Source organism: Oryctolagus cuniculus, chromosome 16 (genome assembly GCF_051225735.1).
Source record: "Oryctolagus cuniculus isolate XC-2025 breed Fujian yellow rabbit chromosome 16, ASM5122573v1, whole genome shotgun sequence".
Taxonomy (NCBI): Eukaryota; Metazoa; Chordata; class Mammalia; order Lagomorpha; family Leporidae; genus Oryctolagus; species Oryctolagus cuniculus.
In genome coordinates, this window is record NC_142882.1 from 90,399,549 (window position 1) to 90,412,681 (window position 13,133).

The 13,133-nt window shown below is 53.6% G+C and overlaps 1 protein-coding gene across 1 annotated transcript in view; it reads left to right on the forward strand.

Moving 5' to 3' along the window:
• Positions 1–13,133, forward strand: part of LOC103345127 (ATP-binding cassette sub-family A member 13) — a 302,255-nt gene that overhangs the window by 159,239 nt on the left and 129,883 nt on the right. Inside the window, exons 29-31 of the mRNA XM_089315631.1 lie at positions 1,315–1,384; positions 6,937–7,055; positions 9,972–10,059. Coding sequence (XP_089171757.1) covers positions 1,315–1,384; positions 6,937–7,055; positions 9,972–10,059 — 277 coding nt within the window. The remainder of the gene's footprint in view (positions 1–1,314; positions 1,385–6,936; positions 7,056–9,971; positions 10,060–13,133) is intronic.

A 13,133-nucleotide genomic window follows, 5' to 3' on the forward strand; every position in this document is an offset into this window, starting at 1 on the left:
GCTGCTACCCACCAGTCCACTCCCCGGATGCATGCAGTAGCTGTTGCTGCAGCCAGGAGCCCAGGACTCGATCCAGTTCTCCCAGGAGTGGAGTCATCACCGCTGTCTGCCTGTGTCTGGCAGCTTTAGCAGGAAGTGGAATCGGGAGATGGAGTTGGATACGGAGCCCAGCCGTTCCTCCGTGGAATGTGCTCATCTTCATGGTGTCTTAACTGCTGGGCCAAGTGCGCACGTCTGCCGAGTTTCTTCTCCCTAGCCTGGACTTCTTCAGCACACAGAGGTGGCGTTCAGAGCGTGGAGGCCCCGCCGGGAGGTGAAGCTGGACCAGCTGCCTGCTGCTTACAAGCTACTTGCCCTTTCAGAAAACGAGGCTAGAGAGGATTTTGGCAAAAATATCCAGCTGTAGGGTCTGTCATTCAGTCCAAGAGTCTCCTGTATTCGCTGTCAGTGTTTTTGGTAGTTAAGAATAATTATCATCAGTAAAGCAGATTTGGTTGACAAACATCAGAAAAAAATTTAAGTGCGAAACCCACGAGGTCAATGAACTAGGAGCAAACTAGGTAAAGCTTCCCCCACTGCTGCGAGGAGGTTCGTGTCTGTCTCCAGGGTGTGGCCGCTCTTCAGAGTGGAAGTTTAGCATGATCTCCCTCCTCCTCTCTTTTTTAAAGACAGGGCTACAGAGAGAGAGGGACCAAGAGAGATCTTTCGTCTGCTGGTTCACTACCCAGATGGCTACACGGCCAGTGCTGGGCCAGGTTGAAGCCAGGAGCTTCTTCCAGGTCTTCCATGTTGGGTGCAGGGGCTGAAGCACTAGGGCCATCCTCTGTTGCTTTTCCCAAGCCATAAGCAGGGAGCTGGATTGGGAGTGGAGCAGCTGGGACTTGAACCAGCACTTACGTGGGATGCCAGTCACAGGCAGCAACTTAACCTCCACCTCCACAGTGCCGGCTCCAGTTGTTTTTCTTTAAGTGATGATTAAGTTACTGTGTCAGGCTGGGGGGAGATGAGCAGCTTGATGGGTTTATTAAGTGCTTCTGGGTACTGGTTCTGGGACTGGGATCCCTGTGCATGTTCCGGGGGTCCTGGTGGCACTTCCCACACTGGGAGCCGGGAACACGTGTCCCGCCAGGGAACCATCAGTGCCGGAGCCGCATCTAGGTGGAGGACTCACCCTGTGGAAGCAGCTCCGCAGGCTGTCTTCCTGGCGGGAGGAGTGATAACCCCGAGCTGTGTTCTGTTTGCGCAGAGCTGCCTTCCATAGAAATGCAACAGCTCTGTCATCAGAATGATCACCCCATCCCCTCTGATTTCTAGGAGGAATTCCTCGTGCTGGCGCCGGGATCTCTTTTCCCACCCAGAATTCCAGGACTCCTGTGGCTGCCTGGTAGGTTTCTGCAACAGTTGTGATCCTTTAAAGGCTAAGCCCTGAGTGACAAAAGTGACTGCTCTACCGACAAAGTCTTCACGTTCGCCCCCGAGTCTTTCCGACCTGATGAGCTGTTTCTGAGAAAATTTCCACCACCAGAAGTCAGCACGTGCACCACGCGCTGCGGTGCAGAGGCCGGAGTCCCCACATCCAGGCCTGACCCTTGGTGGGCGGCTCTGACCCTTGGTGGGCAGCTCTGACCCTTGGTGGGCGGCTCTGACCCTTGGTGGGCGGCTCTGACCCTTGATGGGCAGCTGTGACCCTTGGTGGGCAGCTCTGACCCTTGGTGGGCGGCTCTGACCCTTGGTGGGCAGCACTGACCCTTGGTGGGCAGCTCTGACCCTTGATGGGCGGCTCTGACCCTTGGTGGGCAGCTCTGACCCTTGATGGGCAGCTCTGACCCTTGGTGGGCGGCTCTGACCCTTGATGGGCAGCTCTGACCCTTGGTGGGCAGCTCTGACCCTTTGTGGGCAGCTCTGACCGTTGGTGGGCAGCTCTGACCCTTGGTGGGCAGCTCTGACCCTTGATGGGCAGCTCCTACCCTTGGTGGGCAGCTCTGACCCTTGGTGGGCGGCACTGACCCTTGGTGGGCGGCTCTGACCCTTAGTGGGCAGCACTGACCCTTGGTGGGCGGCTCTGACCCTTGGTGGGCGGCTCTGACCCTTGGTGGGCAGCACTGACCCTTGGTGGGCGGCTCTGACCCTTGGTGGGCGGCTCTGACCCTTGGTGGGCAGCTCTGACCCTTGATGGGCAGCTCTGACCCTTGATGGGTGGCTCTGACCCTTGGTGGGCAGCACTGACCCTTGGTGGGCAGCTCTGACCCTTGGTGGGCAGCACTGACCCTTGATGGGCAGCTCTGACCCTTGGTGGGCAGCTCTGGTGGCATTTGCTACACAGGTGCATCTTCTTCGTTAAGGATGGAGAAGCTCGAGTTTTCCCTTTGAGGGAAATGTCCTGCACTTTGAGGCAGGTGACTTCGAGGCTCTTGTCCTATTTTTGACTTCTGAGAGGCGCTAGGAAGAGCCGGGGTGCCACAAGCCAATGCTTCTGAGTGTGGCGGATTCATAAAAACGTGGGGAGGTAGGGGTGCCCTTGTTGAAGGCGGGGCCCTAGCTCTCTGCTCTATGTTGGAGAACAACTAAAATTTACTTGGAAAACCAATCGGAACTGATCTCAAAGGAACTCTCGAGAGCTAATCAATAAAAGGTAGAGTCATGTCAGCCATAATCAATAAGCTAACATGACAAACCTAATTTGCAGAAAGAAACAAGTACTGAGCTAATGAGGATGCCTGGCAGGAGTGGCCATGGAGAGTGTGTTTCCAGCCTTTCGGGTTAGTGGCCCATGGGATGCTTTCCCCTTCCTAGTTGAGTGACTCAGAGAGCTGCTCTGGGCGGCCTGGTCTGCGTCCTTGCCCCGGATGAGAAGTGTCCATGTAAGGGAGTGCAAGGCAGGGCACCCGCGCTGCGCGCAGCAGTGGTTGACCGAGAGAAGGGGTGACCACGCTCCCTTTGCCAGGGTCAGGAGGCTCAGCTGCCCTCTCTGCTCCTCTGCACCGACTGCCGGCTTTTGCTCCTTTTGCTCAAGCTGTTGGACAAATTATTTTTCTCTGTACTCTTTCTTCCATTCCATTGTGAATTTCTAAATTTTGCTCCATACTCCTTTGGTCATTCTGTTACAGCAGTGGGTTTTATTTGCCCAGCTACGGTCTATTGGGATTGGATTGGGGTCAGCGGTTAAGGGATAAATGAATAAACATCAGAATGGTTGAGGTCTATGCTCCTCCGTGCACTGCATCTCATATGAATGCTGAGGCTTCAGTGTGACACCTATGCAAACAGCTTCATGTGATACAGTTCCGTCACCAAGAGCTTTCAGAAAAGCTGGATGAGGTAGCGGTCAGTGGATCCCTTAGCAATTATGTGACAATGGGAATTGGCTGTGGGGGAGGAGAGGATCCAGCGTCTTCTACACGTTATTTAATAGATCTTTTTGTGTGTTGGTGAGACCCACATGCGCTTTTGGGCACACTTTGAGAAAGGCTGGTTTACCAGTTAGAAATCAGGAGCGAGGGAGTTGAGGTGGAATCAGTAAGTCTGAGGGTGGGGTTGCTCTCCAGGACAGGTTGAGGGGGCTCGTGCCGTGGCCACTTCAGAGTTTGCTTTGGGGGGACCAGTTGCCCGTGGCCAGCTCTCTGATTCTGAGTGGTCACATCAAGTCCAGGAAACCAGGTGTTCAGAAGACAAACCATTTCTCCATCTCACATTCACGTGTGCTGCCCTGAAGCCCCGGGTCTTTCCTCCTATTTTTGTCAAAGACAACGGACTCTCTCCAAACCCACCAAGCAGTTGTGAGGGCAAAGGCAGCAGTGGGAAAGAACTCAGGTAAGAAGGCTCTGGGGGGGAGGAGAACTGAACTGGCCCTAAAGAACAGGCAGGCCTGAGCTCCTGTAGGTGGCAGCCAGGATGTGACCACAGCCACACAGTCAGGAGCAAGCTGCTAGAAGCAGAGTGAGTGGAGGGCACACTCCTCTTTGGGTCTGCTGTAATAAATCGCTACACACCATGACCTAAAAACCGAGGATTTGTTCTCACATGGTCCTGGAGAGCAGTAGTGTGGAGTATCACCAGGATGGGCTCCAGGTGCGCTCTCCAAGGTTCTGAAACAGAGTCCACTCCCTGCCTCCTCCAGCTGTGTTGGCTTCCGGGGCTTGTGGCCACGTCACTCCAGTTTTCTGCCTCCTGCTCTTCCCTCTCCGCCCGGGCTCCATCTTGCTATGATTATGGCACATGCTTCCTGAGTACCATGTGACTCCTCAGTAAACACGCGTCACACGCAGAGCTGACGAAGGTCAACAACACTTTCTTCTCCTGAGTGTGACTTTGTGTTGGCAGGTCCTGAGCTCCTCCCTTCTCTTCATAACCATAAAGTGTCGTCGTGAATGACAGTCGCCCTGCTGTGCTGAGGATGCAAGAACCTGGTCCCTCTGTGTGCGTCGGCACCCATGATCCAACCTCCCTCTCTCCCCTCTCCTCCTACCCTTCCTACGTTTAGGAATCCCTATTCTACGTTTCCATCAACTTTCTTCCCTTAGCTTCCGTATATGAGAAAGAACATGTGGTCTTTGTTTTCCTGCCTGACTTAATTAACATAATGTCTTCCAGTCCCGTCTATTCTGCAAATGGTAGAGCATCCTTCATTTTTCAGCCGGACAGTCTTCTATCACACGATATAGACCACATTCCCCTCTGCACTCATCTGACAGGCGCTTAGGTTGGTTCCGCTGTGAACAGTACTACATGGGAGTTATGCCTCCATCTTGCAGGCTAGGGATTCATATGGTGGCTTCTGAGCTCAGCCTCACATCGAGGGCGACCCCCTATCTTGAGACCCGTAACTTAATAGCATCTACAGAGTCTTAGCCATGGAGGAAGCACTTACAGTCTAGTGATGAGGACCTGATATCTCTGGGGTTCATTATTTATCTTACTCTAGAGGGCACATTTGTGGAGAACTGAGTGAGTAAGCATTAGAGGCAGAGATTAGTAAGTTTGGTTCTTTTTTTAAGAAGTTTATTTTGAAAGGCAGAATTAGAGAGAGACCAACTTTCCATTTGCTGGGTCACTCCCCAGATGGCCACAATAGCCAGGTCTGAACTAAGCCAAAGCCAGGAGCTCATAACTTCAACAGGGTCTCCTACATAGCAGGGCTCCAAGTACTTGGGCCATGTTCCACTACTCTCCCAAGTGTTTTAGCAGGGAGCTGGATCAGAAGTGGATGAGCCAGGACTCGAACTGGTGCCCATATGGGATGCCAACATAACAGGCAGGGGCTTAACCCACTGTGCCACAACACCGACCCAGAGTTTGAGTTCTTGATGAGAATTTGAAGTTTTCAACATTGAGTCGTGTAAATGAACATTTCAGCGAGCTATGTCTTGAGGCAGTGGGAAGGTGAGCTGGAGAGAGAAAGACTAGGGGCGTGAAAACTTTAAAAGTAACGCTAACCTGCCAGTGAGATAAGTGAGTTTCACTGATTTGTTCGCATTCTCCGGCAAGTAGGAGCTATGTATGTTTGTGGAGTGCAACGTGATGTTTTTCTGGGTGTATACATGACAGAACGGCCAAATCGAGCTATTTAGCAGTGCACTACTTATCATTTACTTGTGGGGAAAGCTCCAAGACGCTACTCTCGTGGGCGTTCACAGCCGCTGAGCTGTGCGTGGCACTCATGCACTCCGTCCTCCTGTATCCCTGACGTTTGTGTCCTTTGACCAGGGCCTCCCTCGCTGCCACCATCCTCAGCCTCCGGCACCCATCCTGGGTCCAGCTGCTTCAGAGTCCACACGTGGGGCATGGGCTGAATTGTGATTTACAATGAGTATTAATTTTATATTCCTCCAAGCCTTTCCATCAAGAACCCAAGAATAATACCCTCAATGGATATAAGGGAACTTCAGAAAGTTAATAAACAGTGGAATTAAAGGATAGTTTATTTTGGTGCCGAAAATTATAATTCACGCATATGAGGGTTTTTCAACACTTTCTTGGAAAATGCAAATTGTAAGAAACTTAGGCTTGGATTTCAGAATATTTTTTTGACCACCAAGTTTGTTTTACCAAACAGACTTATCTTTGGATTTAGCTTACCCATGACCTGTGGAAGCCCTCGCCCCTAACCCTTCCTCTGTGGCCCTTGTTCTTTCGTGCACAGCTGGACCCACCACGACGCCATGCACTTGGTGAGAATGTCTGTGTCTCCATCTCGTGAATGAGAAAGCAGGTTCTGGGGCTGAGTCTGCTCCTGTTTTCATTTATGACTTGTCCCAGGTCTGACCAGGCAGAAACAAAGAACGTTAAGTCTGAGCCCTGGTGTGGCAGGACACGTGTGACTGCCGGCTGGCGTGGTGTGGCCCACCGCTTCCCGCCCTGCTGGGGACCCTCCCCACCCACTGCAGGTGTAGCATGCTGATGAGTCAGGGGGCGGGGGGAGCTGTGTGCTTTCACTCCAGGCCCTTAGGAGAGAGGCTCCTCCTGCCTGCCCTCCCCACCCACTGCAGGTGTAGCATGCTGATGTGTTGTGTGTGTGTGTGTGGGGGTGGGGAGCTGTGTGCTTTCACTACAGGCCCTTAGGAGAGAGGCTCCCGTTGGAACCCTCCTGCCCCCCTCCTGGCTGCCCTGCTCTCCTGCAGGCCCCTCGGTGGTCAGCTCTCCCCAGCAAAACCCGTCTCCCTTTCTGGTTCTTAGGAATCTGCCCAAGCTTACGTCCACTAAGGGGTGTGACGTCCTCGGTCTGCCTGGTTGTGGGGGCTGTGGTGGAACTCTGCTGTGATGCGCCCGCGTTGGGGGGCCCCACGGGATTTTAGCAGTCAGAGCATAGAACGCGCTGCAGATAATTTATTACAAATGGAAAGCTGTGGAAACTCGCGTTGTATTTAAAATCCTGTCAGTGAACCTGTGTGTGTGAATTACGAATCTGTTTCGTTTTCCTGTCTCTGGAAACAATGACAGAGGTGTCCCAACAGCAGTGCAGGGGCGCCCTACCTGACCAGCGGCCTGGGCCACACCCTGCTGAACCTCTCGGGCACTGACGTGGAGGAGTACCTGCTGCTGCCATCTGATACACCCAGGTGGGTTCACAGCTGTCCTTCCCGCACTCCTCAGTAGCCGAGGGCAAGTGGCCCCAGGGCCCACCCAGGCGCTCACATTCCTCATGTAAAAAGGTATAATATTTGCGTATAGCCTACACATATCCTCCTGTACACTTTGCATTTTTATTTATGTGACAGGCAGAGAAACAAGACAGCAGACTCATGCCCTCATCTGCTGATTCACAACCCAAATGCCTATAGCTGCCGTGGTTGGGTCGGGTCAAAGCCAGGAGCCCCAGGCTTAATCCAGTTCTCTTGCATGAGTGGCAGGGACCCAGCACTGGCACCGTGACCTGCTGAGTGTGGCCTAGCAGGAAGCCATCACTGAAGCGGAGTCGCGACTCTGCATCCCAAGCGCATCTCAATGCTGGACCTAAGGCCTGCCCCCTCGCACATATACTGCATCATCTCTGCATTGCTTGTGACACCCAGCGTGATGTGAGCCCTGGGTTGGACTGGTTTAGGGAACAGCAAGAAGAAGGCAGCGCCTGTAGGGGTTCAGTGCGGACATCTTTTCCTGAATGCTTTCTGCCCTGGGCTGGATCCACAGCTGCAGAACCCGGGGGTAGGGGAGGTCGACTGTATTCCGGGAAATGCCTCGTTTCAAATGCTAATGCTCATAAACTCTCTGAAGTCTGACACTAACCTTGGAGCTCATAAAAATTCCAGAGGCACGCGTGGGCCTTAATCAGATTCCTCACCACCGACTTGCACCAGGGAAATCATATCAATTGAGATTCCGTCAGTGGTAGGAGCTGGGGAGCCAGAAGAGGCTTTATTGCTTTAGGGAATACGAGCAGATAAGTTAACAGCGTAATGAAATAATAGTCTTCTTTTAGAATTCCCTCTACTATGCGGCTTCCAGGATGAGGACCCGGGTACCACTGGTGTCGTAAACTTGCTCTTAGGCGATCTGGGGGAAACTTTTATTTTCCGACGAGTTTCCTTGAGCCCTGAGGGGACGAACCAGATGAGGGCGGTGGGAATGAGCACTTCCCGTTGCTTTAACTCTCAATCACATTTGTCAGATTGTTAACTTCCCAAAGTCCCCCGAACGCGTTATGTCGCTTCACGTGCAGGCATCCCGCGGGGGAGTCTGCGTTGCCTGCAACAGCCTCTGCCCTTCGCCCGTCTCCTCCTCCCCTGTGCCGGGCAAGTCTACCACGGCCCTCCTGGACACCCCCACCCCCACCCCCAGGTCGTCTGCCTGCCTCTCTTCTCTGCTCCATGTTGTGTTGATATCTTTCAGTGTGACCCTGTTACCGGAGAGAGCAAGGGTTCTTGTCTTCACACAAGAAAGAATTCAGGTGTGAGACAGAGAGCAGGGAAAGCAAATAGCAAGGTTTATTAGCGTAGGGACATGCGTAAGAACAGCTGGGCACCTCTCCAGACAGGACCTGAGAGAGAGCGCCAGTCGCTCAGACTCGGGAGGAGCGAGGTTACATGGTTGAGTGGAGAGAGTACACCTGGCCAGGCCAGGCGGGCGGCTCAGCAGAGAAGCAGAGGGCTGAGCGCGCAGTCTGGTTGAGGCTGGGGGTTTTTAAGGGGGTGGGTCTTTTTGGATGTAAATACGAAAAATTCCTTTCTGAGTTTCCCCCTGAAGTTATCAGACGGGGGAAGCCTGGCTGGCGTCGCCCTGGTTAGAGGAAGGATGGTTATCGGGTAGAAGGGGCAGGAGGTCTGAAGTGCAGATACTGGGCTGCCCCTGGAAGGTTGTCAGGATGACTCTGAGCTGCGGATGCTGGACCTGGGTGTCAATGCCTTAGGCCTTTGTCACACACAGAAGCTCATTTCTGACTTCCTACCTAACAACCCCAAATCCCTGGGTTTCCTTTCTAGACAAAGGAGGGAGCTCATGAGTCAGGATAGTGTGAGCACACAGAAGGCGGTCAGTGCACGTCTGGCTGTGGGGCCGGTGAGTTCTGGGCATCCGAGAGGAATGTGTCCATCTTCCTCTGCCTCGGTTTTTGGTGAGGGTGGGGCCTCTGTGGTGCAAAACCACTCTTCCATCTCTGCCTATCTGGAAAATGGGAAATAGTTGATTTTTTAATGATTACTTTTAAAAAGGAATTTTAAAAATTAAATTTATTTATGTGAAAGGCAGAGATAGAAAGAGATATGGATCTTCTGTTCACTGGTTCAGTCTCCAAATACAGCTGGTGCTGGGGCCAGGCTGAAACCAGGAGCCGGGAACTCCATCCAGGTCTCCCACATGGGTGGCTGGCTCTCAACTCTTGAGCCGTCACCTGCTGCCTCCCATCAGGAAGCTGGAAGCGGAAGCAAAGCTGAGACTTGAGCCCAGGGTCACCGTACACCTGCTGCGACAGTTTAGTGGTGCCTTTGTTTCTAATGTCAGCTACTTTGGAAGCCTAGTAGGCGTCAGATACTATACAACTCACAGCAGCAGAGAGATAAAAGATAAAATTCCCATCCAAGAAAACCTTGCAGAGTTGCACGAAGGATAAGCTAGCAAATACACTGTTGAAACCCGTTTGGTAACTGGCACAGTTGGTGGGGATGTTGGATGCTGGGAGAACTCAGAAGGAGCACCCCACACGCCTGAGCCGGCGAGATGAGAGTGGAGGATGAAAGAGCCAAGTGTGGGGAAGACCACGACCCACGGATTCTCGGGAGAGGGTTTGTAGGGGCCGTGACCCGTGACGAGAGCGGAGAGCCGATGATCAGCCGTCCTTACGGGGCATCTGCTTCCTGGTCAGGTGGCCTCTGAGAGCGCACGGCATCATGTGGTCAGCCTCGGTCAGACTTGCCCAGTAACCCGGGGAGGGCCTGGGTGTCTGACAGCCGTGCCCAGCCTTCTGTCCTAAGACCATGTGGCCAGTGTGCTTGGTGACGAACGCCCTGGCCCAAGGGCTGACACCTGCTTGCTGTTGACAGGCTCGGCGGCTGGTCCTTCGGAGTGCGCCTGCCCGGCAAAGCTGAGGCTGCGAACGCAAGCACATCCAAGTCGGAGACTCTGGCGAAGGTAACAGTGGGTCTTGTCTTCCCCTTCTGTTGGGAAGTGTTCGGGGAAACCCCGTATCCAAGATCCAGATGCAATCCCAGCCTCTCTGTGTGAGCATCAAGACTAATTGGGGAAAAAGATTCCCTTGAAAGACAAAATGAGGCCTGGGCTGCGGCTCACTAGGCTAATCCTCCGCCTTGCGGCGCCGGCACACCGGGTTCTAGTCCCAGTTGGGGCGCCGGGTTCTGTCCCGGTTGCCCCTCTTCCAGGCCAGCTCTCTGCTGTGGCCCAGGAGTGCAGTGGAGGATGGCCCAAGAGCTTGGGCCCTGCACCCCATGGGAGACCAGGAGAAGCACCTGGCTCCTGCCATCGGATCAGCGTGGTGCGCCGGCCGCAGCGCACCGGCCGTGGTGGCCACTGGAGGGTGAACCAACGGCAAAGGAAGACCTTTCTCTCTGTCTCTGTCTCTCACTGTCCACTCTGCCTATCAAAAAATAAAATAAAATAAAAATAAAAAGAAAGACAAAATGAATTGTTTTTATCAAGACCGTGTGGACACAGAGCCAATAAGTTACTGCTTTTGTTCAGACAGGATTTCGCCCCTAGCGCTAAAGCAAATGAGAGGCCAGCGGTTTTTAGAGGTAGCCACAGGCGCCGCGGATGGAGCCGTCAGCAGGTTTCCTGGCAGCCGAGGAGCTTCCTCCATATGTAACCTGAACCTGGATGGACAGAGTAAAGACAGTAGCAGTTTCCTGGGGCCACTGGTCAGGGCCCTCGGTTTGCAGGTCCTGCCAGGACCACCCCTGTCGGACTAGGAACCACCCCCCTAGAATGACAGAAGGAGGCTTCCCCAGGGTGCGCAAACGAGGACGGGATAGAGGAACGACGCCTCTGCCCACGAGAGGATGCAGCCGTGTGGAAAGACACAGCTTTTTCCAAGAGGAAGTCACATAACCTTAAAACAGGGACACACAAAAGCTTCCGAGCTTCCTGTCTCCACGCCGGGGCACCAGTGTGGTGTCTAAGTAAGAACTTAGAAAAGAGGAGACAGTGGGCGGAGGGCGAGTGAGCTCCGTGAGGCACCGTGCGGAAGTGACTGGGAGGCGTGTCTGTCTATGGTGTGTGCATAGGCGGGGGGTTGTCTGCTCATAATCTCATCATTGACCAAGTAAAACAAGGCGGGGTGTTTGGCTTAGCAGCTAAGATGCTGCCTGGCAGGCCTGCGTCCTGTATCAGGCTGCTTGGGTTTGGGTCTTGGTTCCATTTCTGATGACAGCTGTCTGCTACTGGGAGCCCGGGAGGCAGAGGTGGTGGCTCAAAGGAGCTGGGCCCCAGCCACCCACGTGGGAGACCTGGATTGAGTTCCCAGCTCCTGGTCTCATCCTAGCCAGTTCTGGCTGCTGCGGGCGTTCGAGGGGTGGATGGGAACTGTGTATGTCTGTCTCTGTGCCTCTCAGATAAGTAAAGAGTAAACAAAGAACTGCCGGGGGAGGCCCCTGTGCTCCGCAGTGGGGCCGTCCCTGGCTTGTGTGGATAGGGAGACCCTTGGCAGCATCAGGGTTGTGCCTGTTGGAGGTTGACTCGGTAGAATGAAGGTTCTCGCAGGTCGCTCATGACATAATCCCTGAAGGAGACTTAACAGCTGCACTTCACAACGTCACAGTCATGCCCGCAGTGTAGCCCCTGGTGACAGTTCTAAGTCCCCTCACATCACCTTCCCTGAGAAGGTTTAGTGGTCTTCCCTCTTCAGCTGAGATTTAAGTCTCTTTCTTTAGAGGCAGCCATGGGAGAAGACGTACAGCGTGACATCACCATTCATAGCTTGTTAGACCAATAACCTGGTTTGCACACCTTTGCTGGCTTATCTTGGAATGCATTATGTGGCCATAACTGCACTAACCCTAATATGTGTAAGGAATCTGTTCACTCCTCTAGTCTGTCCGGACCCCTGAGCTGCTAGGTAGAGTGGACGGCCGTGTCTCTGCTCGCCGATGTCCGGGCACGGCCTCTCGCTCAGTGACGGGGGCCAGGGAGTCGCGTTTCCCTCCCTGCTGCTCTCGTCAGATCTGTCTTCTGCCCCGACGTGGGTGGTGGTTTCTGGGGTCTGACGTGCTCGCTGGCAGTCAGAGGCAGGCAAGAGTCTTCCTGGGCCTGTCAGGGACTGAGCTCTTGCCAGGAAGCCAGGACATCTGACACTACAGTGGGGTGCACGGGGCAGGGGCTGTGTGTGACCCTCTGTTGCCCCAGACGTGGACTGCAGGCTGCAGTGGTGGACACCGTGTCCGTCAGTGGCTTTCTCAGTGATGAGTGAGCGGCCTTTCCTTCGGGGCTTAGATGGGTGATTTTCAGTCCTTCTGGGGGAGATGGGACATCTGCATGCGGATCTGCTTAACGAATGTCTCCTTACGCTCACAGATGTCTCCCTCGGAACCTCTAGGAGTTATTTCACTCACATCTCTGGTGTTTAGCTTATTGAATCAAAACATCCTTTAGAATGTGTACACTTCAGATGAAAAGCCAAATGCACGGCCCCTCTTGCAGCTCCGTGTGCGTGCTGCTCTCCCGTGGAGAGACGGTCCCTGGGTGACGCTTAGCCCTCGGTTCCTGAGCAGGGCTGTTCTGAGATGGCCCGAGATGTTCCAAAAATCAGGTGAGCTTTCTATGTCACTAATGGGACTTTAGCGCTTTCTGACTTAGGGGCCAGCAGGGAAGAAATCCCACAACTTATTTCTGGAACACGGTACAGTTCTAGGAAACCGCTCTCGGGAGGAAGGAAGGGAGGAAGGAAAGACGGATGTCTTTGAAGTCTGCTAAATCCTAAATTTTAAGATCATCACTAAACTCCTTTCCAACTTGAAGAACCTGTGAACTTCCTCTCGTAAAGACTTTCGCAGAGGAGCTGGAAGGCAGCTGACGGACGTTTTAAGCTCTGTTCCTTGGAACTCTGAATCAATAATTTGTTTTCAGAGTAATTCTGTGTAACTGCACGCCAACAGCGGCACGGACAGCACCCGTGGTTAGGTCCTGAGCGTTTGGGCCCCCTGACTGTGAGCCAGGCTCCTTAGCTCGAGCCTGGGCACCTCTCCTTACCCACC